Source organism: Trichomycterus rosablanca, chromosome 8 (assembly GCF_030014385.1).
Source record: "Trichomycterus rosablanca isolate fTriRos1 chromosome 8, fTriRos1.hap1, whole genome shotgun sequence".
NCBI classification, from domain to species: domain Eukaryota; kingdom Metazoa; phylum Chordata; class Actinopteri; order Siluriformes; family Trichomycteridae; genus Trichomycterus; species Trichomycterus rosablanca.
In genome coordinates, this window is record NC_085995.1 from 2719083 (window position 1) to 2746090 (window position 27008).

Consider the following 27008-nt stretch of genomic DNA (forward strand, 5'->3'; position numbering starts at 1 on the left):
GGCCGTAAGGTGCTGCAGAATCGATGGTACCTGCACAGAGACGAGGGATAACGGAGATCAGTGCGTGGCTCTCAGTGCGTGATACAGATCTCTATATGAACCCGCCTCTTACAGGTGAAAAGAAGCGGTCACCTCAATAGTCCATGCCATATCTGTCTGTCTGTCTGTCTGTGTCTATTAATCTATCTGTCTGTCTGTCTGTCTGTCTGTCTGTCTGTCTATCTATCTATCTATCTATCTATCTATCTATCTACTGTATCTATCTGTGTAACTGTCTGTCTATCTATCTGTTTATCTATCATTTATTTATCTGTCTATCTATTGGTCTTTCTATCTATCTACTGTATCTGTCTATCTGCTTTTCTGCCTGCCTGTCTGTCTGTCTATCCATCTGTCTATCTATCTGTTAATCTATCTATCTATCTACTATATCTGTCTGTCTGTCTATCTATTTGTTTGTCTATCTATCTATCTATCTATCTATCTATCTATCTATCTATCTATCTATCTATCTATCTATCTATCTATCTATCTATCTATCTATCTATCTATCTATCTATCTATCATCTATCTATCCACAAAATAGAGTGGGTCCATTCTTGGTACACCGGTCAGCTAGGACATAATGACCACCCATGTAATATTGTGACCTGTAACAACAGTGCGGATCTTTTTGTGTGAGTTTGGCTGCAGGAAGATGAAAGACCTCACAAGGTTAGTCGCTTGGCTGAATCACAGATTGTGGAGAGCTAGAGCTCAGCGTGACGTGGCCTCCAGCTCTGTATTTGGAAAGCTAAATTAATTAGCGTGTGTGAGCTGTGTGGAAGCTCTGTGGACGGAGAGCGAAGGGTCCAGAGCCGTTTCAGGATGGACGGATGTCATTAAACACACACTGTGTGTGAACCCGAGTGGTGCAGGGTTCCTGCTAACTGCCAGGTTGTGAGGTTGTGTTTTACAGCCAGATCTCACACAGGTGTGTGAGCGCCCACAGCGTGTGTGTGTGTGTGTGTGTGTGTGTGCAGCCAAAAGTCAAGGCCATCACGTCTGTCATGTGAGACACGCTGACCTGATATCTTCATCCTACAGCTGTAACTCCTGCCAGTCGGGATTTTTAAAGCTAAAAAAGTCAGGCGATGGTGTCGAGGCTGGCGGGGGCTGAGCAGTAACGTGGGTCCTCGGGACCTGGGCTTGAATCTTATTTCTTTTTAATCTTTTTTCTATGTTTTTATGCATTTTCTTTCAATTTAGTGTAGTCAATATTGTCTTCCACTGCCTGGAGATCCCTGATTATAGTCGAGGTGGATGTATTGCAGCTAACACCTCCTCCGACCAGCGTGCAGCCCTTAGCGGAACCCTTTTTCACCCATGCAATCCAAATCTTTACAGAAATACTCAAAAACCTGGTGAAACGCCTTCAGAGAAGAGCGGAGCCTGTTATAGCGTCAAAACGAAGAATGGAATGTATGAGTTTATGCTCAGATGTCCACATACTTTTGGCACATGGTACATGGGAAGTATTTGTGAGCTGAGACAGCCCGCGGTGGAGTTAAAGCAGACTCTGTCGTGCTCGGTGTGATTCCTCGGGCGCTTCTCAGCGTGAAAACATCCGTCAGCGTTCGACTCCTCCATCACCGCGTTTAAGATATTCCGCTAAGCTAACAGCAGCGGGAGGATTGAACCTAGCGCCGCGGCTGTGCCGGTTCCTCTGACATGCATGGATGACCGTCACTGCTCCTTCTCTTTCAGGTCGTGGCCCTGGGCAAGAACACCCGAGGCTACCACTACATCCTGGCCAATCTGGTAAGTTCCTCTTACGTCTGTATTATTATTATTATTATTATTTTATTTTTAATTAAACTGAGTATATCAAACTAGGATAAACAGAAATATTTTGTGTAAACAACTCGAGGTAAAGGGTGAAGGGTGCCTTGCAACCACAGAGAAAATATACACCGATCAGGCATAACATTATGACCACTGACAGGTTAAAGTGAATAACACTGATTATCTCTTCATCACGGCACCTGTTAGTGGGGGGGATATATTAGGCAGCAAGTGAACATTTATCCTCAAAGTTGATGTTAGAAGCAGGAAAAATGGGCGAGCGTGAGGATCTGAGCGAGTTTGACGAGGGCCAAATTGTGACGGCTAGACGACTGGGTCAGCTCTTGTGGGGTGTTCCCGGTCTGCAGTGGTCAGTATCTATCAAAAGGGGTCCAAGGAAGAAACAGTGGTAAACCAGTGACAGGGTCATGGGCGGCCAAGGCTCACTGATGCACTTGTGGTCCGATCCAACAGACGAGCTACTGCAGCTCAAACTGCTGAAGAAGTTCATGCTGGTTCTGATAGAAAGGTGTCAGAATACACAGAGCAGCACAGTTTGTTGTGTATGGGGAAGCAAAAGGTGGACCAACACATATTAGGAAGGTGGTCATAATGTTATGTCTATTATTATGTTTTTTTAACTGGCACAACATGAACCACAAACTAACTGCATGTTTCAGTGTGACTGCAGCAGAATAAAGGGAATAAAAGCAGCTTTGTGCACTAACTGTCGCCCTCAACGTGCCACCGAAGTCGCCATCTGACCTGAATAATGACAGGATGCCAGTGGTGCTCGTCGTCACCCGATTCTGCTGAGAGCTGCTTTTCCATGACAGGAGGTCTCATGGTGATCAGTCGACCGCGTTTGATGAAGTCAGAAGTACAGAAACACGGTGGCGTTTAAAGTCTCGGTCGAGTTTTCAGTCCCAGTCGGTGCTGAGTATTAAATATTTAGACCCGTGTCACTGGTGAGGACTGATATCAGCACGTGAAGTACATTTACTGTGTTTATCCTCTCAATCTGCTCGCTGATGTTTATTTTTAATCATCTCAGGTGGGTAGCACTGTCGCCTCACAGCAAGAAGGTCCTGGGTCCTTTCTGTGTGGAGTTTGCATGTTCTCCCCATCCCACAGCACAAAGCAAAGTCCAGAAAGACATATTTGATGAACTGTGTGTGAAGAAATCCCAGTAGCCTGCAACTTTGGAATGAATTGGAACCTCGGTTGTTGAGTTGGTCAGTTCCTAAAGCCTCCTCAGCAGAGTAGAGGCTCATGGTCAGGTGTCCACTTACTTTTGGCTGTGTAATATGTCAGGCTTTAATCTTCTAAAGCCACTGATAGTATTTTTGGCATTTAGCAGACGCCTTTATCCAAAGTGACTTACAGTAATGTGACAGTATACAGTCTGAGCAATTGAGGGTTAAGGGCCTTGCTCAAGGGCCCGACAGTGACAACCTGGCGGTGGGGCCTGAACCAGCGACCTTCTGATTACTAGTCCACTACCTTAACCACTAGGCTACAAAACAGAAATGAAATGAAACCATTTATTTATTTATTTATTTATTTATTTATTTATTTATTCAGTCATTCATTGTCTGTTTTACTGCCACTTTATCTTGGTCAGGGTTGCAGTGGGTCTGGATCATTGGGCAATAGGCAGGAAACATTCCGGACGGATTGCCAGTCCATCACAGAGCACACACACACACACACATACACACACACACACACTTTGTGCAATTTCTAGTAGCTCCAGTTGCCGTGACAGCATGTATTGCAAACTCCACGCAGAAAGGACCCAGGCTGCCCAGCTAGGGAATCGAACCCATGCCCTTCTTGCTACATTGTGTTTTAGAGAATGTTTTAGTGACTTTTATGTTGTTTCTTTCTTTTTTCTACACAACCTTTAAATCAAAGTGAATTCTACAGTTTTGAGTTTTTCGGGTCCTTGACACCACCTAGGGCGGGGTTTATCGAACCCTGGGGCGTGACCCTCGGGTGGGTCGTGATCCAAAGAAACGGGCTGCAGGAAAAAATAATAAATAAATAAACCTAATTTTAACAGGCATGTAAACAGGACATGAACTCGTACATGAGCGCCCCCTTGTGGAGGCTTTACGTTACACCTTGTAAACCACAGTGGAACCAGATTGACACCATTCCATTAATTAAGTATATGTATGGACAAATTTTGGGTCGCTATAGCAATGTAGAACCTACCTAGCGCACAAAACGTCCGACAGAACTGTCCAAAACAACGTCCTCTTTAAAGCTAAGAGTAAAGCAGAGCAACACTCACGTGTGTGCCCAGTTTTTCTAATTCTTTTAAGCTTAAATAGACTTCAATCCTTCCGAAATGTTCCAGAATTCAGCCGAAAGCTTCCCAGAGGAGTGGAGACTGGTATGGCATGGAAGCATGATATGATATCAATGTGGTTTTGAATGCAGGGTGTTCACAAACTTTTGCCTCTGGATTTAGGTTAGTATCGCCCCCCTATTTAGTTGAAAAACAGTCTGAATCTGAATCCGCACTTCCAGGTTTTTAGGGAAATTGAGCGGCGCGGTAACCGCGCGGCCGAAGCGAGGCTCTGCTGCATTATGATAAGTGTTTCATTTTATGCGCCGCCATTCATCCTTTCATATCCTGCTCCTCTTCCTCTCTTGTTCCCCCCCTCGCGCTTTATCTTGCCTTTCAGGGCTTCGCCAATGTGAGTCTGGACAAGGTGTATCTCGGAGGAGCAAACATAAGTGGCTTTCAAATAATCAATCCTGAAAACCCTGTCGTGCAGCAGTTCCTTCAGCGCTGGGACCGCTTGGATGAAAGAGAATTCCCCGAGGCCAGGAACACGCCGCTCAAGGTAAAGCTTCAGTGCCAGGAGCCGAAAAAGCCCCTTTTTTAATGTTTTCCTCATTTCGGTCTCCTCTTTCATTCCCTGTGTGCATTTTCCTTCGTAACGTTCCACCTCCTCACCGGGGTCGATATATCGACGTCTGACGTGAGGCTCGGTTTGATCTGCGGCCTTAATTTGCATCTAATTGAAGAAAGAATCTGAATGATATTGATTTTCAGGTGATACTTCAATGAGTTCAGTGTGAGAGCGGTGGAACGTCGATTGGCCGACATTTTAAATAAGAAATATCAGCATAACAGGCAAATAAATAACTAAATAAATCACTCAGATCACCTAAAGCTCCACATGTATCTGTGTTTATCTGGATTCTCCTCCCTGTTTCACTTTTAAACTTTTGTTACAGCTTGAACTTCTGAGAAATCGTGAAAACCAGAATCAGCTTTTTATTTCAGTGTTTTCATATTATATTTGTGTTACTTTCAGTGTATGTGTCAAAAACAACCTCATTTTACATTAGCTTACCACCTCCTTGTTTCTACACTCACTGTCCATTTCATCTGCTCCACTTACCATATAGAAGCACTCTGTAGTTCTACAATTACTGACTGTAGTCCATCTGTTTTTCTACATACTTTTTTAGCCTTCTTTTACCCTGTTCTTCAATGGTCAGGACCCCCACAGGACCACCACAGAGCAGGTATTATTTAGGTGGTGGATCATTCTCAGCACTGCAGTGACACTGACATGGTGGTGTGCTGGTATGAGTGGATCAGACACAGCAGTGCTGCTGGAGTTTTTAAACACCTCACTGTCACTGCTGGACTGAGAATAGTCCACCAACCAAAAATATCCAGCCAACAGCGCTCCGTGGGCAGCGTCCTGTGACCACTGATAAAGGTCTAGAAGATGACCGACTCAAACAGCAGCAATAGATGAGCGATCGTCTCTGACTTTACCTATACAAGGTGGACCGACTAGGTAGGAGTGTCTAATAGGATTTAAAAACTCCAGCAGCACTGCTGTGTCTGATCCACTCATACCAGCACAACACACACTAACACGCCACCACCATGTGAGTGTTACTGCAGTGCTGAGAATGATCCACCAACTAAATAATACCTGCTCTGTAGTGGTCCTGTGGGGGTCCTGACCATTGAAGAATGTTTTGGCTGATCAGTGTATATGCAGTTCCACGGGACCATGAAACACATTAACAGTTTTCCCAAACATCATTATGGGGACAAATACCTTGAAACTGCTGACGTCGAGTTCAAGGTACAGCTGTATGCAAACTGATCTGGAAAAACATTGACCCGCAGGCTGGATAGTTGGGACAGCTCCCTGCAGCACAGATACAATCGATTAACACCGTGTTTTGGTTTCTAGGCTGATAAAATGCACAGAAACAGCAGTAGAACGAGTTGCTATTTCAGTATCTCTGAAGTAAAATTTTCGGGTCTTTCGTCAAACAAAAGAAAATGAAACATAAACTGTGGGTTTGCCAGCTTTGTACATAAAGGGAGACAGAATGGCGTCTAATTGCGGCTAAACCGGATGCTGACGGCTTAGCACGTCTAATCCTGCGTGTGTAAAAACATTAAGTGTAAATTAGTGGATGTCACTCGGTTCCAGGCTCGTTCGATAAGATGCGGCGTAATTACAGGTGTCACCTCTGCACAACAATGGCTCAGAAATATTTTGCTAAACATTTTTGCACTTCTCTGTAATTACACTCGGGCTCGGAGCCCAGCTGGAACAATGCGCTGTTGTAAATATGAATAGAGCGCCGCGAGACGCGTCCTCTTCCCGTTTCATGTCAGACCTGATTATGAACGTACACACTGATAGTGTGCAATTATGGTGGATGGAACGGTACATTACGTGTACGTTTAGTGTTTCGGGGGGGGGGCTGATTTTCATCTAAACATATTGTTTGTGTTTAACGTGGACGTGTTAACGGGAAGTTATCCTGGAGCCTGGAGTTCTTATGCACACGTTATACTTTTTGAGCTAAATAACTACCTGATGTAACTTACAGAGGGCTCCATGATGAGCGCATTTACCAAGGAGTAATACAGCGGTACGTCGAAACTCAACGTTGTCATTGAGTGTAAAAGACGTTGAATTTTAAGGGGTTTTTTTTCATAAGAATGTATGGAAAACCTGTTAATGCGTTCTGGTCCCGTGGAACTGCAAATATTTTAAGCTCATGTAAAATAATGAGGTTGTTTTTGGTACTTATACACAAAAAATAATGGATGGATGGGTGGGTGGGTGGATGGATGGATGGATGGATGGATGGATGGATGGATGGATGGATGGATGGATGGATGGATGGATGGATGGATGGATAGATAGATAGATAGATAGATAGATAGATAGATAGATAGATAGATCATCACTTTATTAATCCCAGAGGGAAAGTCAAGTATTACAACAGCTCAAGGTACATCAGAAAAAAAATTAAGTAATTAAAAGTCTGAGTTAACTGAGCTGTTGCAATCGGCTTCCACTGAAGCACAGATGTATACCAAAAAAGGCAAGGTCTTATAAACGTAAATAGAGTTTATTAGTGATGGTTATTTTATTCTCCACACAGTACACATCTGCCTTATCCTACGACGCCATACTCGTGATAGCCGAGGCCTTCCGGTACCTACGCCGCCAGCGGGTGGACGTGTCAAGGCGGGGCAGCGCCGGAGACTGCCTGGCCAACCCGGCGGTCCCCTGGAGTCAAGGCATCGACATCGAGAGGGCTCTGAAAATGGTAGGAAAACCATCACGCCAGCACCTCACGCTTTACTCTTCGCTTCTACTTATCAGAGCGAGTTACTGAAGCGAGGACGCCGTAACAGACTTTCCGTTAGAGCTCACGGGCTCTGAGAGGTGATGTAAAGTTCGTCAGGTTTTATCCCTGCTCTGTTTTGGCAGGTCCAAGTGCAGGGGATGACCGGCAACATCCAGTTCGACAGCTTTGGACGCAGATCCAACTACACCGTCGATGTTTACGAGATGAGAGCAGGAGGGCCGAGGAAGGTACGAAAACAAACCCAAATTCATTCAGGTATTAGGGGGCAGGTTATTTACTTTAGCTGTAGATTGTTGCCACTCAGCTGGAAGTGAAGGTCCTGGCTGCTCTGTTTTTTTGTATTTATACATACTGTATATAACTACAGCGCTCCTAATTTCACAAACCTTGTTTTTCAAAAATCATAGATTACACAGATTTTTAAAGAAAAGAGCCACATTTCACGCCAGTCATTAATTTACACTCATAAATCAAATGATAGAATCAATGGAACCTACAATACACAGCACAGCCTAACTTTTTTATTATTTTATTTTTTTTTACCCCTTTTTCTCCCCTTTTTAGCGCATCCAATTGTTCAATTAGCATCGTGCTTCCTCTCTGTCTATGCCGAACCCTGCCCTGACGGAGGTGATTGAAGCTAACCCGTATCCCCTCCGAAACACGAGCAGCAGCCAGATGCATCTTTGCCACCCACACATTGACGAGTTTTGGCGCCACCTAGCGTTGCATGCGGAGAGACACACCCTAAGGGCACCCTCTCCCATCTCTGTGTAAGCGCCTCCAATCAGCCGGCAGAGAACGCAATCGCATTCTGACAGAGAGAGACCCACATCCGGTTCTTTGTCCCACCCCCCACATGAGCGACCGGCCAATCGTTGCTCATATAGCCACTCAGCTTCGAACCGGTAAAGCAAGGCTGGATTCGATACCACGCTTCTCAGAATCCAGCCCTGGTTGCAGCGTGTTTCTTTTTACCGCTGCGCCGCCTGAGCGGCAGCACAGCCTAACTTAGTAGTTGAATATAAACCTAAAACATCCAGCAACGGTCTCAACGATAAAAAATCTCATCCGTGTTTTGACCCCCCACCTCCCAGCGTCCGCAGAATTGGTTGTTAGTTTTCCAAACCCAGTTACCCGAGTCTTTTCTTTACCTGCTTTACTTCGACATCTTGGACATTTTGACTAACTAATTGCTAACTGAATTGCAGTAGGATTGCTAGGACGCCTCATAGTAAAAATTACCCAAGAAAACGTGAGGCACATGAACGCTACACAAGTGAAAAATGTTGTAGGCTGCTCAGGTTCAAACTCGAACATTTCGAACTTGTAGGTTCAAAACTCAGTTCTGCCATCCGGCTGGGCCGGGTTGGGCGGCTATATGAACAACGATTGGCTTGTTGTTCATACAGGGTGGGAAAAGCCTCATAGGGACTCTCTCATGACTGAGGCAATTACGACCTCTGCTGGCTGATTGATGGCAAGGAGTAATGCTGATCAGGGTGTTTCTCTCCGTACACAAAGCTGATCCACATATGAATTTACCTCGTGCAGGTGAAAAGATGCAGTCGGCTACTGCACACGTGTCTGACTTCTCAGTCGGAGCGGGGATCGGCATCAGTGGAGAGGAAGAATAATGCAATCGGGCAATTGGACGTGCTAAAGTCAGGAGAAAAAGAGCTTGTTTCACGATCCGTGACAATCCGTGATTTTCACGGCCGTGAATTAGGTAGGACCTTATATACGAGGGTTCTTCAAAAAAAAAAAAAAAAAGTTTCCACACTTTTAAAACTCTCTTTATTAAGAATTTTGAAAACAAATAACATCACTTTTCTACATTGTCAAGTTGCCGTCAAGTTGAGCGCGTAGCCACTGATGCGCCGCTGCTTTCACATCATCATCACATGAATGTGATCATCTTCTTCCCCTTAAAGCTTCTTTGAGCGTCCAAAAAGGTGGAAATCAGACGGAGCTAAATCCAGACTATAAGCGTCTCTCAGTCTCTCAGACACGACCGATTGCTCTTCCTCTACCCTTGTTGCTTATAACCACAATATAAAAGTGAGGAAACTTTTTGAAGATCCCTCGTACATATATATATATTTATACGTATACATATATAATAGCATCCGACAATAGGTGACACGCCCATCTCGCTGATTGGCTGGTGCCTTTGCTACATTTTTTATAGTTTCAGGGAGCTCACATCGTCAGCAGCACATGAACGTCACATAATAACCTCAGTTACACCGTCCTATCACTGAATTTATTCATAATGATTTTAACGTAAGCTAGTGACTATTTATCGATACTGACTAATTAATAACGCCTACTAATTAGCAGAGACGTTCGGAAACGTATCGCTAACACCTCACCGCTGGAATTGCACATAAGACTCACCACTGAAAGTAAATCAATGAACGATGGACTCCTGCAGAGCCACTTTTTTCTTTTATCAGACCGAGTGTGTGTTAATGTGTTAATTAATTTCTGCCTTCACGCGTTCGTTATCTCAGACGTGTAAATGTGATATAACGAGGTTCGAGAGGACGTGATAACGGACAGCGTGCTTTCTCTGAGCACAGCAGCAGAACGCTGTAGCTACAGACGGGTTCTGTAACCGCTTCTGTTTGTCCTCCCTGCCAATCTGAAGCCGACGTCTCTGTCACATCAGTGGCATTTCTGTCCTCATCACAGCTCAGTGCCAGGCTGACGCTGCCAGTTCTGATGATGGCACCCAGCAGGATGTTTTTTTGTAGATCATGCCGACTGTGATACTGCGTTCCAGAACTCTGTAAAAATACACAAACACGGGGCCACAGACTCTTTTATAATGAAACTAATAACAATATAACAGATCTACCTGATTACTGTCTAATAAAAATAATAGTAATAATAATAATAGTAGTAAAAGTGATAATGATAGTATAGGAATTATTGTAGTAATAACAGAAATAATTATAATAATAACAGTAATAATAATAGTAGTAATGGTATTGCAAGTGATAAGGATAGTATAGAAATAATAGTAATAATTATAATTATAATTATAATTATAACAATAATAATAATAATAATAATAGTAATAGTAGTAATAAAAGTTATAATAATAGTAATAATAGCAATAATAGTCATAACAATAATAGTAATAATAATAATAGTAATAATAATAATAATAGTAATAATAATAATAATAGAAAATAATGATGATAATAATAGTAATAATAATAATAATAATAATAGTAAAAATAATAATAATAAAACAATAATAATAAAACAATAATAATAATAAAAAAATAATAATAGTAAAAATAATAATAGTAAAAATAATAATAATAATAATAATAGTAATAATAATAATAGTAGTAAAAATAATAATAGTAAAAATAATAATAATAATAATAATAATAATAAAAATCATAGTAGTAATAATAATAATAATAATAATAGTAATATTTATAATAATAATAATAATAAGCTTTACATCATGACAGACTTAAAACTGCCATGCAGGAAACAAGTTAGTGCTCGTGTTTTTTTATCGTGTTTTCTTTCTGTTCATGTAATCAGCACCTCAGTGAAGCTTTAATACGTCAGTTTGAAACAGCGGCTTGTAAAGTTTGATGTGAATCTTTCTTTACTGTTTGACATTTATTGCAGAAATCATTATAATGACCTTGGCACTGCTCATACTAGTGCATGTAAACTTCTGACTTCCACTGTATATTACTTACTGTAGTAAATAACATACAGTCACGACACAGTAATGCAGTCGGCGTGATGGTACAAAAGTTCAGCACCTCTGAACCCTTTTAGCGCCTCTTAATCCTTCCGGACTGCTAATGGAAGAGAGCGCCGGTTCATTCTGAGCTGGTTCGTTATTGATTGGAGGATAAACGACTTGCTGGGCATCGCTGCCTGGCATTTAAGAGTCACACCCTTGAGTTCCTTAAGCAAGAGCTTCGGGGTGATTGTATTATTTGTACTTCCGCTATTGAAAAACCATCCGCCAGACACTTGCATTTAACAGGAGGCGAAATAGGAGCTCTGGCACCTACTGCTGTTTTAATGAACGGAGTCGCATGAGAGCGCCGCTTTATAGCTTCATGCATCTCCGCCAGCCTGCGTAGCTTCTTCCAAACACAACATAATTATTTTAGTGCAGAGGAGAACAGAACGGAGGCTGAGTGGAGCATTAATGTCATAACAATGGCTGTGGTTTGGATAATAACGTGAATGTTTTCCCTTTTGCAGATCGGGTACTGGAACGAGTTTGAGCGCTTTGTAAATATAATGGATCAGCCGTACAGCAACGATTCGTCCTCAGTGGAAAACCGAACAATTGTGGTCACTACTATTATGGTACACGTTCCACGACGTTTTAAATTAAATGTCTCACACATTCTGCCACTCAGGGGGGCATCGATACATTCTGTCCTGGGCGGCTAGAAGGATAATCCTTTTGTGTTGCTTTCCATCCACTCACTACACGTTGAAACAGTCGAAGGGCGGAAACACACCGCGAGTGTTTCAACTGTATCCGTGTGGGTGACGAAGCATTTTAATTTTGCACATCTCAGTGGCCTGTCATAGCAGTGACATCACAATAACGGCATTTGGTACGATGGTAACGTGTTTTTTTGTGTTTGTTTGTTTGTTTACGTTTCCATCATCATTGTACACAGTTATACAGTTCGTAAGTAACCTGCTTCACTCATCAAGTAAATGGTCACGACTCAAAGACGTCACAGTAATGAATTAAACGCACAGTGGTTGTAGATAGCATAGAGGACGCATGTTCCGCTGCGCACAAAGTGAGCTCTGTAAAGACATGAAGAAGAGTTCAGTTTTAAGAAACTGAAGTGCCGCTCAGGTGGCGCAGTGGAAAAAACACGCTAGCACACCAGAGCTGACATTTCAAAGTCGTCAGTTTGAAACTAAGCTCTGCCATCCGGCTGGGCTGGGCTGGACGCCTACATGAACAACGATTGCTCGAGGAATAATACGTCGATCAGGGTGCGGCTCTCCGTACACAAAGCTGATCCACATATGAACTCGCCTCGTGCAGGTGAAAAGATTCAGTCTGCTACTGCATCGGAGCGAGACTGATGGAGCGGGCGTTTGTCGGTCTCGCTCTCCTCAATCAGGGTGGGGATCGGCATCAGTAGAAGTAGACGCGTAAAGCAATTAGGGATTGGATTTGCTTTAAAAGTCAGGAGAAAAGGGGGAGAAGATGTATTAACAAAATATATATTAAAGAAAAGAAACTAAAGAATGAACTGGAACTTCAACTGAGGCACAAGTTCCTACAGACGTACTTCAAAGTCTTGTGAGAAGTCTTGAGATGCTTTTGGCCATATAGTGTACTCTCTTAAAAACATGCATGGGCAGTAAGTGTGTATTTATTTGGGTTAATGATTGGGTTTAAGGTGGTAATAGAGCAATTTGACATGTTGATTTATGTTGCCTTTAGTTCCAAAAAACTAAATAAAATAGATCTAATACGCTAGACCACCACTACTGGTTCTTTTTAGGGTGGTAGTATGGCAATTGGGCACAGCCAAAGCGTTTTCTTTGGATATATAATACAAAACAACTGCATTTAACAATAATAAGCAACTACAGGGGGTCCAATCCATGTCCAGGAGTCCATAAGAGCTTAATTGTTTGCTGCTGTGCTCATTTTAATCAGATACACAACCAAACCTTTCATATTAAATGTTATTTACAATAGACACCTGTCCTAAAGAATGCTGTAGAGAAAGCATGTGTTAGCCAAATTAGTTGTTGCTTTGTGACGTTGTAGTCCAGGGTGGGAAATGGCTATAAATAAAATGATAGGTATGCAGTTGATGATGCACAGACACACGGACATGTAAATACGTTCCAGACGACACCGCCACACAGGATTTGTCTTTAGTCATAGCCATTTACTTTATGAATGGGATTCACCATCATCTCCATCATCCTTGTCTGTCATTGATTAATAAGGCCCGACTGATGCAGCTCAGCCCCCAATCCACAGTCCAATACAGTCAGTGTGTGTGTGTGTGTGTCAGTAAAACATTTACCACTGTGTTTCCCCCATCGTGATGTCAGTTTGGGGCTGGGTGCATTAGCAGCGTGGTCCAGAGTTATTATCGTTATATAGTATATACTGTATAGTTATAGTTTCATTCCTTCATCTGCTCCTGTAGTTAGGCGTCACCACAGCGGATCATTCGTCCACATGTTTGATTTGTCCTTCCTGAGACAACCCTTCTATTCACCCCAACTTGGGACCAGCACTAATGGTGCACTGATGTGCCCCCACAGTGACCAGGTTTATGTAACCATGTGCCTTTTGTATTTGTGTGCCCAGCTGGGATTCAAACCTGTCGATCCGTGGCTCCTACCATCATGCCACACCAGCTCACAAAAACATTAATTATTAACAAAAAGAAACTATAGCTATTGAACTATAACATGTAAGGTTCTGTGGCGTCAGTGGTACTTACCACTCTTCCCTGATGTCACAGAGCCTTACAGAGCTCAGTAGAGGAAGGCCTTAAATAATAGGCCTTCCAATTAGGGCGAATTGCCTGCAGCTGTGGGCTGGCTTACTTAAGCCAGCTCTGCACAGCAGCGGGGGTCGCACCTTTTGTCTGCTTTTGTCTCTTTTGTTTGTTTTTTCAGTTCTCTGGTGGCAGCGCATCCACGCTTTCATAGGTCAGACGGTATCCCCTGGTGGCATGTGCCATTAGGGTGTGTAGACTGCAAGGTCGAGGTAACATCTTTATTTAGCCTATTGCTTTAGCGTGGTGCGACGCCGTGCAGCCCTCGTGCTGCCTTTTCTTTGTTCGGTTAGCGTTAGCGGTGCGGCTAAACAGCAAGCGATATCGCTTGCAGCCGTATCCGCATTATCCTCTCAGCTTAAGTGGTCATTTTGTTTCGTAACCGCTGGGTGGCGAGGCCGTTAAGTGTTCGGCTCTCGCGTCAACATCCCCGGTTCGAATCCGCACTTCTGAGGCTGTCTAACTGATTTGTTCTATTCTTCTCTTTTCAGATCGGCGAACTTCATTAGCTGTAACCTTCAGCGAAGCCACGCCGATCGCGTTCTTCCCGTAGCCCACCGCCGTGCGGGGGGCTATTGATGTCCGGGAGTCCTTAACTCCCGTGTCATATTGCTGTAGTGCCTTAGCGCTTTCAGCTTGGTGGGTTAGTAACTGCCTGATGGTGATGCCGTCAAGCGCTCGGCTATAACGCCATTACCCGGTTTACACCCACCGCTTTATTCTCAGTGATAGTGGGATTAGTAACTGCCTGGTGGTGATGCCGTCAAGCGCTCGGCTATAACGCCATTACCCGGTTCATACCCACCGCTTTATGTTTCAGCGCCTGTAGGTTCAGTAACTGCCTGATGGTGATGCCGTCAAGCGCTCGGCTATAACGCCATTACCCGGTTCATACCTAGCGCTTTATCTTCAGCGTCTACACACACCCCCTCACCCGCGCTACGTTAGCGCGGTGGCAACACAACCGCCATGCACCGGCGCGACCCGGGTTCGCGCCTTGCATTAATCTTTGTTTTCCTTTTTCAGTTTTCGTTGCCTGCATCGCCCAGCGGTCTCCAGCGGGGTTCATTATTGGTTTTGTTTTTGTTTTGTGTTTTGTGTTTAATTTTTCATTTAAAAAATAAAATTATTGTTTAAGTTAATCTCCGCACTTGAGTCCTTTCTCTCCCACGTGACATAACAGCTCTGGGCCACACGGTCTCTTTTTCCTCCAGTCCATCTTGACCTTGTGTTCATTATGTTTGTCTTATTGTTGTACTGATGTGTGAATCAACAATGAAATATGTGTGTGTGTGTGTGTGTGTGTGTTTGTTTATGGTTGTGTGTATGATGTGTGTATACTGTGTATATGAGCTTGTGTGTATGTGTATGAGTATGAATGTATAGGGTCATGTGTATGAGGATGTGTGTAAAGGGTTGTGTGTATGATGATGTGTATGTATAAGGATGAGTGTAAGAGGATGAGGGTGTGTATGAGAATGTGTGTGTAGGATTGAGTGTATAAGTATGAGGATGTGTATAAGGATGTGTCTGTATGAGGATGAGTGTATGATTATAAGTGTGTAGGGTTGTGTGTATAATGATGTGTGTATAGTGTTGTGAGTATGAGAATGAGTGTATAGGATTGTGTGTATGAGTATGAGTATGTGTGTGAGAATGAGTGTATAGGGTAGTGTGTATGAAGATGTATGTATAGGGTTGTGTGTATGAGTATAAGGGTGTGTATGAGAATGTGTGTGTAGGGTTGTGTGTATAAGGATGTGTGTATAGGATTGTGTGTATGAGGATGAGTGTATAGGGTAGTGTTTAATGATGTGTGTATGAGGATGAGTGTATAGGGTAGTGTTTAATGATGTGTGTATGAGGATGAGTGTATGAGTATGAGTGTGTAGGGTTGTGTGTATGACTATGAGGGTGTGTATAGCGTTGTGTGTGAGAATAAGTGTATAGGGTAGTGTTTAATGATGTGTGTATGAGGATAAGTGTATAGGGTTGTGTGTATGAGTGTTTAGGGTTGTGTGTATGACTATGAGGGTGTGTATGAGGATGAGTGTATAGGGTTGTGTGTATGAGTGTTTAGGGTTGTGTGTATGACTATGAGGGTGTGTATGAGGATGAGTGTATGAGGTTGTGTGTATGTGTATGAGTGTGTAGGGTAGTGTGTATGAGGATGAGTGTGTAGGGTAGTGTTTAATGATGTGTGTATAAGGATGTGTGTATGAAGATGAGTGTATAGGGTTGTGTGTATGACTATGAGGGTGTGTATGAGGATGAGTGTATGAGTGTTTGGGGTTGTGTGTATGACTATGAGGGTGTGTATGAGGATGAGTGTATGAGGTTGTGTGTATGTGTATGAGTGTGTAGGGTAGTGTGTATGAGGATGAGTGTGTAGGGTAGTGTTTAATGATGTGTGTATAAGGATGTGTGTATGAAGATGAGTGTATAGGGTTGTGTGTATGACTATGAGGGTGTGTATGAGGATGAGTGTATGAGTGTTTGGGGTTGTGTGTATGACTATGAGGGTGTGTATGAGGATGAGTGTATAAGGTTGTGTGTATGAGTGTTTGGGGTTGTGTGTATGACTATGAGGGTGTGTATGAGGATGAGTGTATGAGGTTGTGTGTATGTGTATGAGTGTGTAGGGTAGTGTGTATGAGGATGAGTGTGTAGGGTAGTGTTTAATGATGTGTGTATAAGGATGTGTGTATGAAGATGAGTGTATAGGGTTGTGTGTATGACTATGAGGGTGTGTATGAGGATGAGTGTATGAGTGTTTGGGGTTGTGTGTATGACTATGAGGGTGTGTATGAGGATGAGTGTATGAGGTTGTGTGTATGTGTATGAGTGTGTAGGGTTGTGTGTATGAGTGTGTAGGGTAGTGTGTATGAGGATGAGTGTGTAGGGTAGTGTTTAATGATGTGTGTATAGGGTTGTGTGTATGACTATGAGGGTGTGTATGAGGATGAGTGTATAGGGTTGTGTGTATGAGTGTTTGGGGTTGTGTGTATGACTATGAGGGTGTGTATGAGGATGAGTGTATAAGGTTGTGTGTATGAGTGTTTGGGGTTGTGTGTATGACTATGAGGGTGTGTATGAGGATGAGTGTATAAGGTTGTGTGTATGAGTGTTTGGGGTTGTGTGTATGACTATGAGGGTGTGTATGAGGATGAGTGTATGAGGTTGTGTGTATGTGTATGAGTGTGTAGGGTAGTGTGTATGAGGATGAGTGTGTAGGGTAGTGTTTAATGATGTGTGTATAAGGATGTGTGTATGAAGATGAGTGTATAGGGTTGTGTGTATGAGTGTGTGTATGAGGATACATAATGAGGATGCCTCATTTTACCCAGAAGCCCCTGCATGCGGCTGTGCTCAGGTGACAATACCCAGCGTGTGTGTGTGATTAACAGGAAGCTCCGTACGTGATGTACAAGAAAAACCACATGCACCTGGAGGGCAACGACAAGTACGAGGGCTACTGTGTGGATTTAGCGTCCGAGATAGCCAAACACGTGGGCATTAAGTACAGGCTCTCGATAGTCATGGACGGCAAGTACGGCGCCCGCGACCCTGAGACCAAGACCTGGAACGGGATGGTGGGTGAACTGGTGTATGGGGTGAGTACTTTTACACTGATACACTAATGTGTGTTTTTACATGCTGCTGTAACTAAGACGTTTACATTTACGGCATTCAACAGACGCTTTTTTACCGTGACTGTATATTGTCTGGGCAATTAAGGGTTAAGGGCCTTGCTCAGGGGCCCAACAGCAGCCTGGCAGTGGTGGGGCTTGAACCAGCGTCCTTTGATTACTAGTCCAGTATCGTAACCACTAGGCTACAATAGCTGTTTGTTATTGTTAAGGGCAAACTGTTCCTATTTATTTGGAAACACTAGGCTCAAGGCTCTTTTTAACTACTGCTTTATCCTGGTCAGGGTCCCAGTGGGTCCTGTTTTTCTCAGAAACACTAAGCTCAAGGCTGTTTTTAAAGCACTGCTTTTTCCAGTGGGTCCTGTTTTCCTCAGAAACACTAGGCTCAAGGCTCTTTTTAACAGAGATTCGAACCCGGATCTCAGCGCTGGTGGGCTAGCGTGGTAGATCACTGCTCCACCCGAACAACAGCCGGTCTTGTGAGAAGGCTTCTCACTAGACTGTGGGAATTTGTCCACGATGACATAAAAGATGACAGCATTTCAGTAGATGTTCCAGTTCATTCCAGAGCTCTTCAGTGGGACTGGAGCTTTTTTAAACCTAGATTTTCTTTATATCTTATAGAGCTTGCTTTGTGCTGAAACCGGACAGGGCCTTCCCTAAACTGTTTCTGCAAAGTCAGAAGCATATCATTTCTATTATATTATTGATTTATTACACCTGTTAGCAGGAGTGTCCCAATACTTGTGTCCATTTAGTGTGTTATAGTTGATTTAAATAGGAAATGTGTTTTGTAATTGATACAGAATGATAAATAAAAACACCAATCACTGATTAGCATCTATAAAGGACTAAATTACCCAGAATCCCTCGATAAATCATTCCCATCTGAATCAGGCTTTACGAGACGAGTTATTTAAAGGTCCGTGTCTTTCCAAGGAACACATCTACTGCTAGCATGTTCTAATCAGAAACTAATAATGGAAGGTCACGGTGCCAGTCAGCATGTTGTTACCACCTATAATAACCTACAGCCACACTGCCAGCCACATTAGCATAGCCTAATTGCATTAGGAGTCCACTTAAGCCGCTTCAGAATTGATGCCGAGATCGTATCAGGACGTGAGCCCGCTGATTTACAGCCACGCCAGCCTGACAAATCCGTTTCTTATACCCGACCATACCGAGCATCCACTCTTACATTCGTCAAAACGCTACCGGGCTCCAGACACGGCGAGCGCCAGGGAAAATCATTTCCAATTCCTCAGGCCGGCGCCCAGCGAGGAGCAGGCGTATCTAAAATGCATGAGGGCCGGCGTTACCTCATCTGTTCAATTTCCCTACCATCAGCCCGAGAGATTGGCTGCTTTTGACGTGAGCTCGAACGGTTCAAACGGCGCTCGGGATAAGAAAAGAAATCCGCTCTGAGCCCCGAACAGAAGAAAAATATTCCAATTAGGGCTGGCGGAGAATACCTGCGGTGCTTTATCAGTCCGGACAGTTTGGATTAATAGTGCCGTAACCTTTTGACCGTTTGATTCTCCTGAAATTTTAAAGGTCAGCGGCACACGCTGGTCTTTTCTTTTTCTGTGCTCTGTATTGATTAGCATGCTGAGATCCTGCTCCAGGGTGAAGTGCTTATTACACAGCATAATAATGTGTGACGCTGATGACTCTGTTGGGTGTTTTTTTTGGCAGGCGGTTAGGAACATAAATTCATTTTTATTTCTGTTCTATTGTGATGCCCTGTATAAAGAAATGCTTTTATCAAAAGTTCTTATCGTTAAGTTACACCCTTAAAGAAAATGGTTGATATATGCGATAGGATAGGATAGGGATAGGATAGGATAGGGATAGGGATAGGGATAGGGATAGGATAGGATAGGATAGGATAGGATAGGATAGGATAGGATAGGATAGGATAGGATAGGATAGGATAGGATAGGATAGGATAGGATAGGATAGGATAGGATAGGATAGGATAGGATAGGATGATAGGATAGGATAGGGAAGGGAAGGGAAGGGAAGGGAAGGGATAGGGATAGGGATAGGGATGGGATAAGGATAGGATAGGGATGGGATAGGGATGGGGATGGGATAGGATAGGATAGGATGGGATAAGGATAGGATAGGGATGGGATAGGATGGGGATGGGGATGGGATAGGATAGGGATAGGGATGGGATAGGATAGGGATAGGATAGGATGGGATAGGATGGGATAGGGATGGGATGGGATAGGATAGGGATGGGATGGGATAGGGATGGGATAGGGATGGGATAGGATAGGATAGGGATGGGATAGGATAGGGATAGGATGGGATAGGATGGGATAGGATAGGGATAGGATGGGATGGGATAGGGATGGGATGGGATGGGATGGGATAGGATAGGGATGGGATGGGATAGGGATAGGATGGGATGGGATGGGATGGGATAGGATAGGGATGGGATGGGATGGGATGGGATGGGATGGGATAGGGATGGGATAGGATTGGATAGGGATGGGATGGGATAGGATAGGATAGGGATGGGATGGGATGGGATGGGATAGGGATAGGATAGGGATGGGATGGGATAGGATAGGATAGGGATGGGATAGGATAGGATAGGATAGGATAGGATAGGATGGGATGGGATAGGATAGGATAGGATAGGGATGGGATGGGATGGGATGGGATAGGGATGGGATAGGATAGGGATAGGATAGGATAGGGATGGGATAGGGATAGGATAGGGATAGGATAGGATAGGGATGGGATAGGATAGGATAGGGATGGGATAGGATAGGGATAGGATAGGGATGGGATAGGGATAGGATAGGATAGGGATAGGATAGGGATGGGATATAGGATAGGATGGGATGGGATGGGATAGGGATGGGATGGGATGGGATGGGATAGGATAGGATAGGATAGGGATGGGATAGGATAGGGATAGGATAGGATAGGATAGGGATGGGATAGGATAGTGGTCATAATGTTATGTCTGATATGTGTATAAACACATGGTTTAGTAGACAACCACTTCTTTCTATCTGCACCAGTCGGGTTCACGAGGGGATCAGTATTATGAACAATGGCGTCTCATTGTGCAGTTCCATCGATCAGCCAGCAGAGGTCGTAATTGCAGCAGTTCTGAGGAATCCCCCCCTGCCTCGCCTGGGGATCAAACCCAGGATATTTTTGCTGTAAGGTGACAGTGCTACGCACTGAGCCACCATGCAGCCTGGAGATGGCCATTTATATATATAAATATATATAAAATATATATAAAATAAAGATCCGTGGGCATTGCTGCATTTCTTTTAAACACAGCTCATGGACGTCTTTCGCAAATACTTTCCCCGAACGTAATCTTGTAAGAGTTGTAAGAGATAATGACCGTTTCCGTTTTGTTTTGTTTCCTGTACCAGCCGTAAGCGCCGGGTTTGGCTGCGTGCTGTGAATTCTGATGAGAACATTAAAAATGCTCGACTAATATTAAAAAACAATAATCTAATAGAAATGGATTACATTAAGACTGTTTACAAATACCTTTTTATTATATTATTATTATTATTATTATTATTGTCTCTTGCAGTTTCACTTGTACAGAGCGCATTTTCACTCCGGATTCTCATCGGTTTAGTAGCAGTGCAGTAGGAACAGATCCGAGCTCAGATCTGCCTCCGATAAATCACCGCCGCTCGACACTTAATTAGCTATTTATATGCAAATGATTTGATGATGTATTGAGACGATACAGCAGAGTTCTACTCACTTCTGAATACAAGACTGAATGTGTGTTTGCGCTAAGATTTTTTAACCGTTCACACTTGCTGCAAAGTTTCTTAAGCCACGTCGAATAACCGCCAGCTTTATGATACGGGACGGATCTGAGATCTGGGATCTCAGTCCAAAAACCCTCGAGACGCAGAGCGGAAACTGCTGCAGGTTCCGACTGTCACAATTCGCGTCACCGGTTCCGTGAGCAGCAGTCGGTGATGCATGAGGAAGAAGGGATACGATTTAGGGCTAATGCAGCGGAGGTCAGCACAGATTCAGGACCTTGAATTGCTTGTCAAAGCTCAGCTGCCTTTTATACGCTGTGCAGTCAGAACTGCTTTCATGCTTTGCGCGTCTCCGTCTGAAGCTCCGAGGCACAGCGTGTCCTCTTTTCTCACAAATCTCTATTCTTTTATTATTATTTTTTATACCAGGCCTAATAGAATTTCCATCGTTAGAGAAATGGACCCCGAGGCAAAAACAAATCAGTTATTTTGATTTGCTCTTGCGGAATTTATGAGAGCCTGGAAAAAAATACTCCACGTCCTGTATTTAGGGTTTAAAGTAACAGAAATGGATCTGGGTGCCGCACGGCTTCAGCATCGTAGGGAGATGGGGTTAATCCTCGCCTTAAGTCACTGTTTGTGAAACTTTTTTAATCACTGCAGCTCTTATTCTTCTTTATTTATGCTTCTTAGTTGCCCAGTGGCGAGAGAATCTAGAATCTAGTATGCAATACGGATTAAAGTAGAAAGTAAATATTTTCACGCTTGAAATGGAGCCATCCGCTTAAATAGAGGTTCAGAACTTGAATGAATCGTACACACATGGTTATAAAATATGATACCCCACTAGTTCCGAGATCTTGGGGACCAGGGTTCGAATCTCAGCGGTGCTCTCGGCTGGTCGGGCGTCTGTATGGACATGATTTGCTGCTATCCGAAGAAGGGGGTTGGCCGAAACAGCCTAGCCATTAGGAGGTGCACTTGTCAGTGTGCTGTCAGTGTAGGTCCCAAGCCCGGATAGAAGTAGGAAGGGTGCATCAGGAGGGACAGCCAGAGCAAATTCGTGGTTGTGACCCCTAACCATATAGAAGCACTTTGTTGTTTTACAATTACTGACTGTAGTCCATCTATTTCATGCTGTTCTTCAATGATCAGGACTCTCCCAGGACCCCCACAGAGCAGGTATTATTTAGGTGGTGGATGATTCTCAGCACTGCAGTAACACTGACATGGTGGTGGTGTGTTAGTGTGTGTTGTGCTGGTATGAGTGGATCAGACACAGCAGCGCTGCTGGAGTTTTTAAACCCCTCACTGTCACTGCTGGACTGAGAATAGTCCACCAACCAACAACATCCAGCCAACAGCGCCCCATGGGCAGCGCCCTGTGACCACTGATGAAGGTCTAGAAGATGACCGACTCAAACAGCAGCAATAGATGAGCGATCGTCTCTGACCTTTTGGACAGTGAGTGGACACGGTATAAAAATAAAAAATAAAAAAACACAACACACACTAACACACCACCACCATGTCAGTGTCACTGCAGTGCTGAGAATGATCCACCACCTAAATAATACCTGCTCTGTGGTGGTCCTGTGGGGGTCCTGACCATTGAAGAACAGAGTGAAAGCAGGCTAAAAAGGTATGTAGAGAAATAGATGGACTACAGTCAGTAATTGTAGAAGTACAAAGTGCTTCTATATGGTAAGTGGAGCTGATATAATGGACAGTGAGTGTAGAAACAAGGAGGTGGTTTTAATGTTATGGCTGATCGGTGTAAGCCATTAGAACCAACCTTTGTGTGGTAACTGTTGTTTCTTATATTGCTTACAACATCTTGCAATGTTGCTCATCTTTGTACTTTCCACTAATGTGGTTTGTCATGTTCTATTTTTTTTCCAGAGGGCAGATATAGCTGTGGCCCCGCTGACCATTACGCTGGTCCGAGAGGAAGTGATAGACTTCTCTAAACCCTTCATGAGCTTAGGAATCTCCATCATGATCAAGAAACCTCAGAAGTCCAAGCCGGGCGTGTTCTCCTTCCTGGACCCCCTGGCGTACGAGATCTGGATGTGCATCGTGTTCGCCTACATCGGGGTCAGCGTGGTGCTGTTCCTCGTGAGCCGCTTCAGTCCGTACGAGTGGAACTTGGACGAGACGGATGAAACCAAAGACCCCCAGACTCCTCCCGACCCGCCTAATGACTTTGGGATTTTTAACAGCCTGTGGTTCTCCCTGGGAGCGTTCATGCAGCAGGGCTGTGATATCTCACCAAGGTATGAACCTTTATTATTGATTAGCTGTGGAAAAACAAGAAATGTGGGTATTTTTTAATAAAACGTCATTAGACACGTGTGCATCTGCTAATTGTTGACGTTAGCTCTTATTACCTGGCTACAGTGGGCGCAGATTTACCAAAACATCGCGGTTGAGGATAAAATTCTGAGAATTTGGCTTGAATTCATGGATCCAGCCTGCTTTGGTGGTGTATTGGTGTGGCAGCGGTTTTCTTGGCACATATTGGGCACCCTAATGCCAATCACGCATGGTTTCAGTACCATCATCTATCTTAATACTGTTGCTTACCATGTGCATTCCTTTATGGGCTGCATTTACCATCTTAAAAGGGTAACTTCTAGTTCATTCACTCTTTCATTCATTCATTGTCTGTTTACCACTGTTTTATCGTGGTCAGGGTCACAGTGGGTACAATTCACTGGTCGAAAGGCTGGAAACACCCCGGACAGGTCGCCAGTCCATCACAAGACCAACATACAAACAAACACACACTTATACTTTTACTAAAATGCATTTTTAGAAGCTTTAATGAATCTGACTGCGCGTCTTTGGATTTGTGTGAGGAAACCGGAGCACCCGGAGGAAACCCACACAGACACGGGGAGAACATGCAAACTCCACACAGACGCCCTTTCAAATTTTAAATTAACGTGTTTTAGCCGGCGGCACGGTGGCTAAGTGGATAGCACTGTCGCCTCACAGCAAGAAGGTCCTGGGTTCGATCCCCAGGCGGGGCGGTCCGGGTCCTTTCTGTGCTGAGTTTGCATGTTCTCCTCCAGGAGCTCCGGTTTTCCTCCCACAGTCCAAAAACATGCAGTCAGGTTAACTGGAGACACTGATTTGCCCTGTGTGTGTGTGTGTCTGCCCTGCAATGGACTGGCACCCCGTCCAGGGTGTTACTGTGTGCCTTGCGCCCATTGAAAAGCTGGGATAGGCTCCCCCCCCCGAACCCTAATTGGATTAGCGGTTAAGAAAATGAATGAATGTTTTAGCCGCAACAGTTGCTAACAGGTAATTATATGCTTCTAATTTAGCTGCAACAGTTTAGGGAAGGTCCTGCCCTGTTCCAGCATGACTGTAGCTTTTTTTTGTAGTGTCCTGCACAGAGCCCTGACCTCAGCTCCACTCAACAGCTCCGAAATGACCCGGAACATCAACTGAGACTCATTGACCATCATCAGTGCCCAGCCATAAAACAAATTCCCACAGACACATCACATAGAGGTTACAAATGAGATGCCAGACAAGCTCATGGTCAGGTGTCCGAATACTTTTGGCCGTATAGTGTAGATCTGCTTGTAGTATTCGTGATAGCACTGAAATCCCTCTCTAAACTGAAGCATTATTGTTTCAGGAACTCGCTACAGGCTGTTAGATATAAATGATGGATCCTCGTTTCATCGATTTACACCGTCAACAGAATAATGGCTGTTAAATTAGATTAGATTAAAAAATAGATGAGAAAATCTCAGAAGCTGAGGGAGTAATTGTGAGGGCTGGACTTGCTATTAACACAGACATGGATATAATGCACAGATAATGTTATAATAGCAGCATTTATTTATGTGATGCTGATGCAGATGTGTGAGGAGTCGTGCACTATGGGTTCACGCTGTGTGTATACTATCAAATACATGATATAATAAGCGACCCACATTTTGTCTATGATTTTTTTATGCGACCCAGGCAACACGATGCACAAGGGGGCGTTCATGTACAAGTCTATTTAATTAATCCTCTATACTGATTCGACCCCTCACCGCTGACTGAGGACGCCTCTTAACTGACATCCGGCACATACAGTCAGCACAAACTGCATTTTTCACCTGCACAAGTCGAGGTCATACACCGACGGGCACTGTGTACAGAGGGCCACACCCCATCAGCATTATTCCTCAGCCCTGTGCAGTCACCATCAGTCAGCCAGCAGGGGCTGCAGTCGCACCAGTTATGAGGACCTACGATCCGACTTTCTTACCCTCTAACACTGAACAACAGCCAATCGTTGCTCATGCTGCCGCCCAGCCCAGTCGGAAGGCAGAGCTGAGATTCGATACAATGTATTTGAAACCCCAACTCTGGTGTGCTAGCGTACTTTACCGCTGCGCCACCTGAGCGGCTAATAAATGTAATTAGTATTATATTATTATTTTTCTCTGCGACTAATTTTTTTTCGGCTTGCGACCCTTTGCCAGCACACGCTGGTCCACTACTTGTAAAATCTGGGGATCCAGGGTTCAAAACTATCGGCCGGTCAGGCATCTGCATGGACGTTTACACTTACATTTTACGGTACAATTTTCAGTATTTAGCAGACGCCTTTATCCAACGCGACTTACAGTTGAGACAGTATACATTGCAAGCAATTCAGGGCCTTGATCAAGAGCCCAACAGTGACTTTGGCAGATGTGGGGCTTGAACAAGTAACTTTCTGATTACTAGTCCTGTACCCTATTGCTGCCCTAGGACATGCCTGATATAAATAGGAGGGTTGCGTCAGGGAGGGGCGTCTGATCCGCTGTGGCGACCTCTATATATAGTCAAAAGACCGGTCACATTGTGTGCCTGTTGACTCACAGCCTCTAATTAAGAAGGGCCTGGCTTTGATTCCCCGGCGGTGGAGTTTGCATGTTCTCCCTGTGTCTGTGTGGGTTTCCTCCGACAGTCCAAGAACATGCAGTGTGTGTGTTTGCCCTGTGATGACCTGGTGACCTGTTTGGGTTGTTTCTTGCCCTTTTCCCAATGAATCAGACCCACCGTGACCCTGACCAGGACAAAATGAATCATGTCCAGAATGTATTCCGGCTTTTACAGCCCATGTCTCCAGTTTTCTGTTTTGTTTTCCTTTTCTTTGGCTGTTTTTCATGGTGGATCTGTGATTCGTCTGGACTGAGCAGATTATTGTGATTTACTTGAATCGATTTCTCATCAGTTGATTGTAATAAGCAACTTTTCTTGGCTCAGATCTGTTTTTTATTGACTAAAACGCACCGCTCGATCGAAACTTGATTAGGTTTAAATGGATTACTAGTGTATTCTCTAACGCATACGTGTTTAATATAACGTTCATTATAGCTGCTGTGGAGGAGACAATAGCAAGAATGAAAGAAACCAGTGCAGCTCTGGAAACTATTAGTTTTTATTGGAAGGTCTGTTTTATCCATAACGTTTATTTACAAGCGTATAACGTTTAATCAAAAACAAAACCTCTGTACCTATAATGTCATGTGACTTCCTCTTCCCTTCCCCTC

General features: G+C 43.9%; 1 protein-coding gene across 7 annotated transcripts in view; it reads left to right on the forward strand.

The window, feature by feature from the left end:
- Positions 1-27008, forward strand: part of gria3b (glutamate receptor, ionotropic, AMPA 3b) — a 155109-nt gene that overhangs the window by 100161 nt on the left and 27940 nt on the right. For 6 of the 7 annotated variants that reach the window (XR_010013484.1, XM_063000354.1, XM_063000356.1 and 3 more), the window contains exons 5-11: positions 1747-1800; positions 4521-4682; positions 7276-7443; positions 7608-7712; positions 11740-11847; positions 17447-17653; positions 23362-23735. Coding sequence is in view for 6 of the 7 variants with exons in the window: in XM_063000354.1 (XP_062856424.1) it covers positions 1747-1800; positions 4521-4682; positions 7276-7443; positions 7608-7712; positions 11740-11847; positions 17447-17653; positions 23362-23735 (1178 nt within the window). In the remaining variant the exon portion in view is untranslated. The remainder of the gene's footprint in view (positions 1-1746; positions 1801-4520; positions 4683-7275; positions 7444-7607; positions 7713-11739; positions 11848-17446; positions 17654-23361; positions 23736-27008) is intronic. The other variant, XM_063000357.1, reaches the window with a different exon arrangement.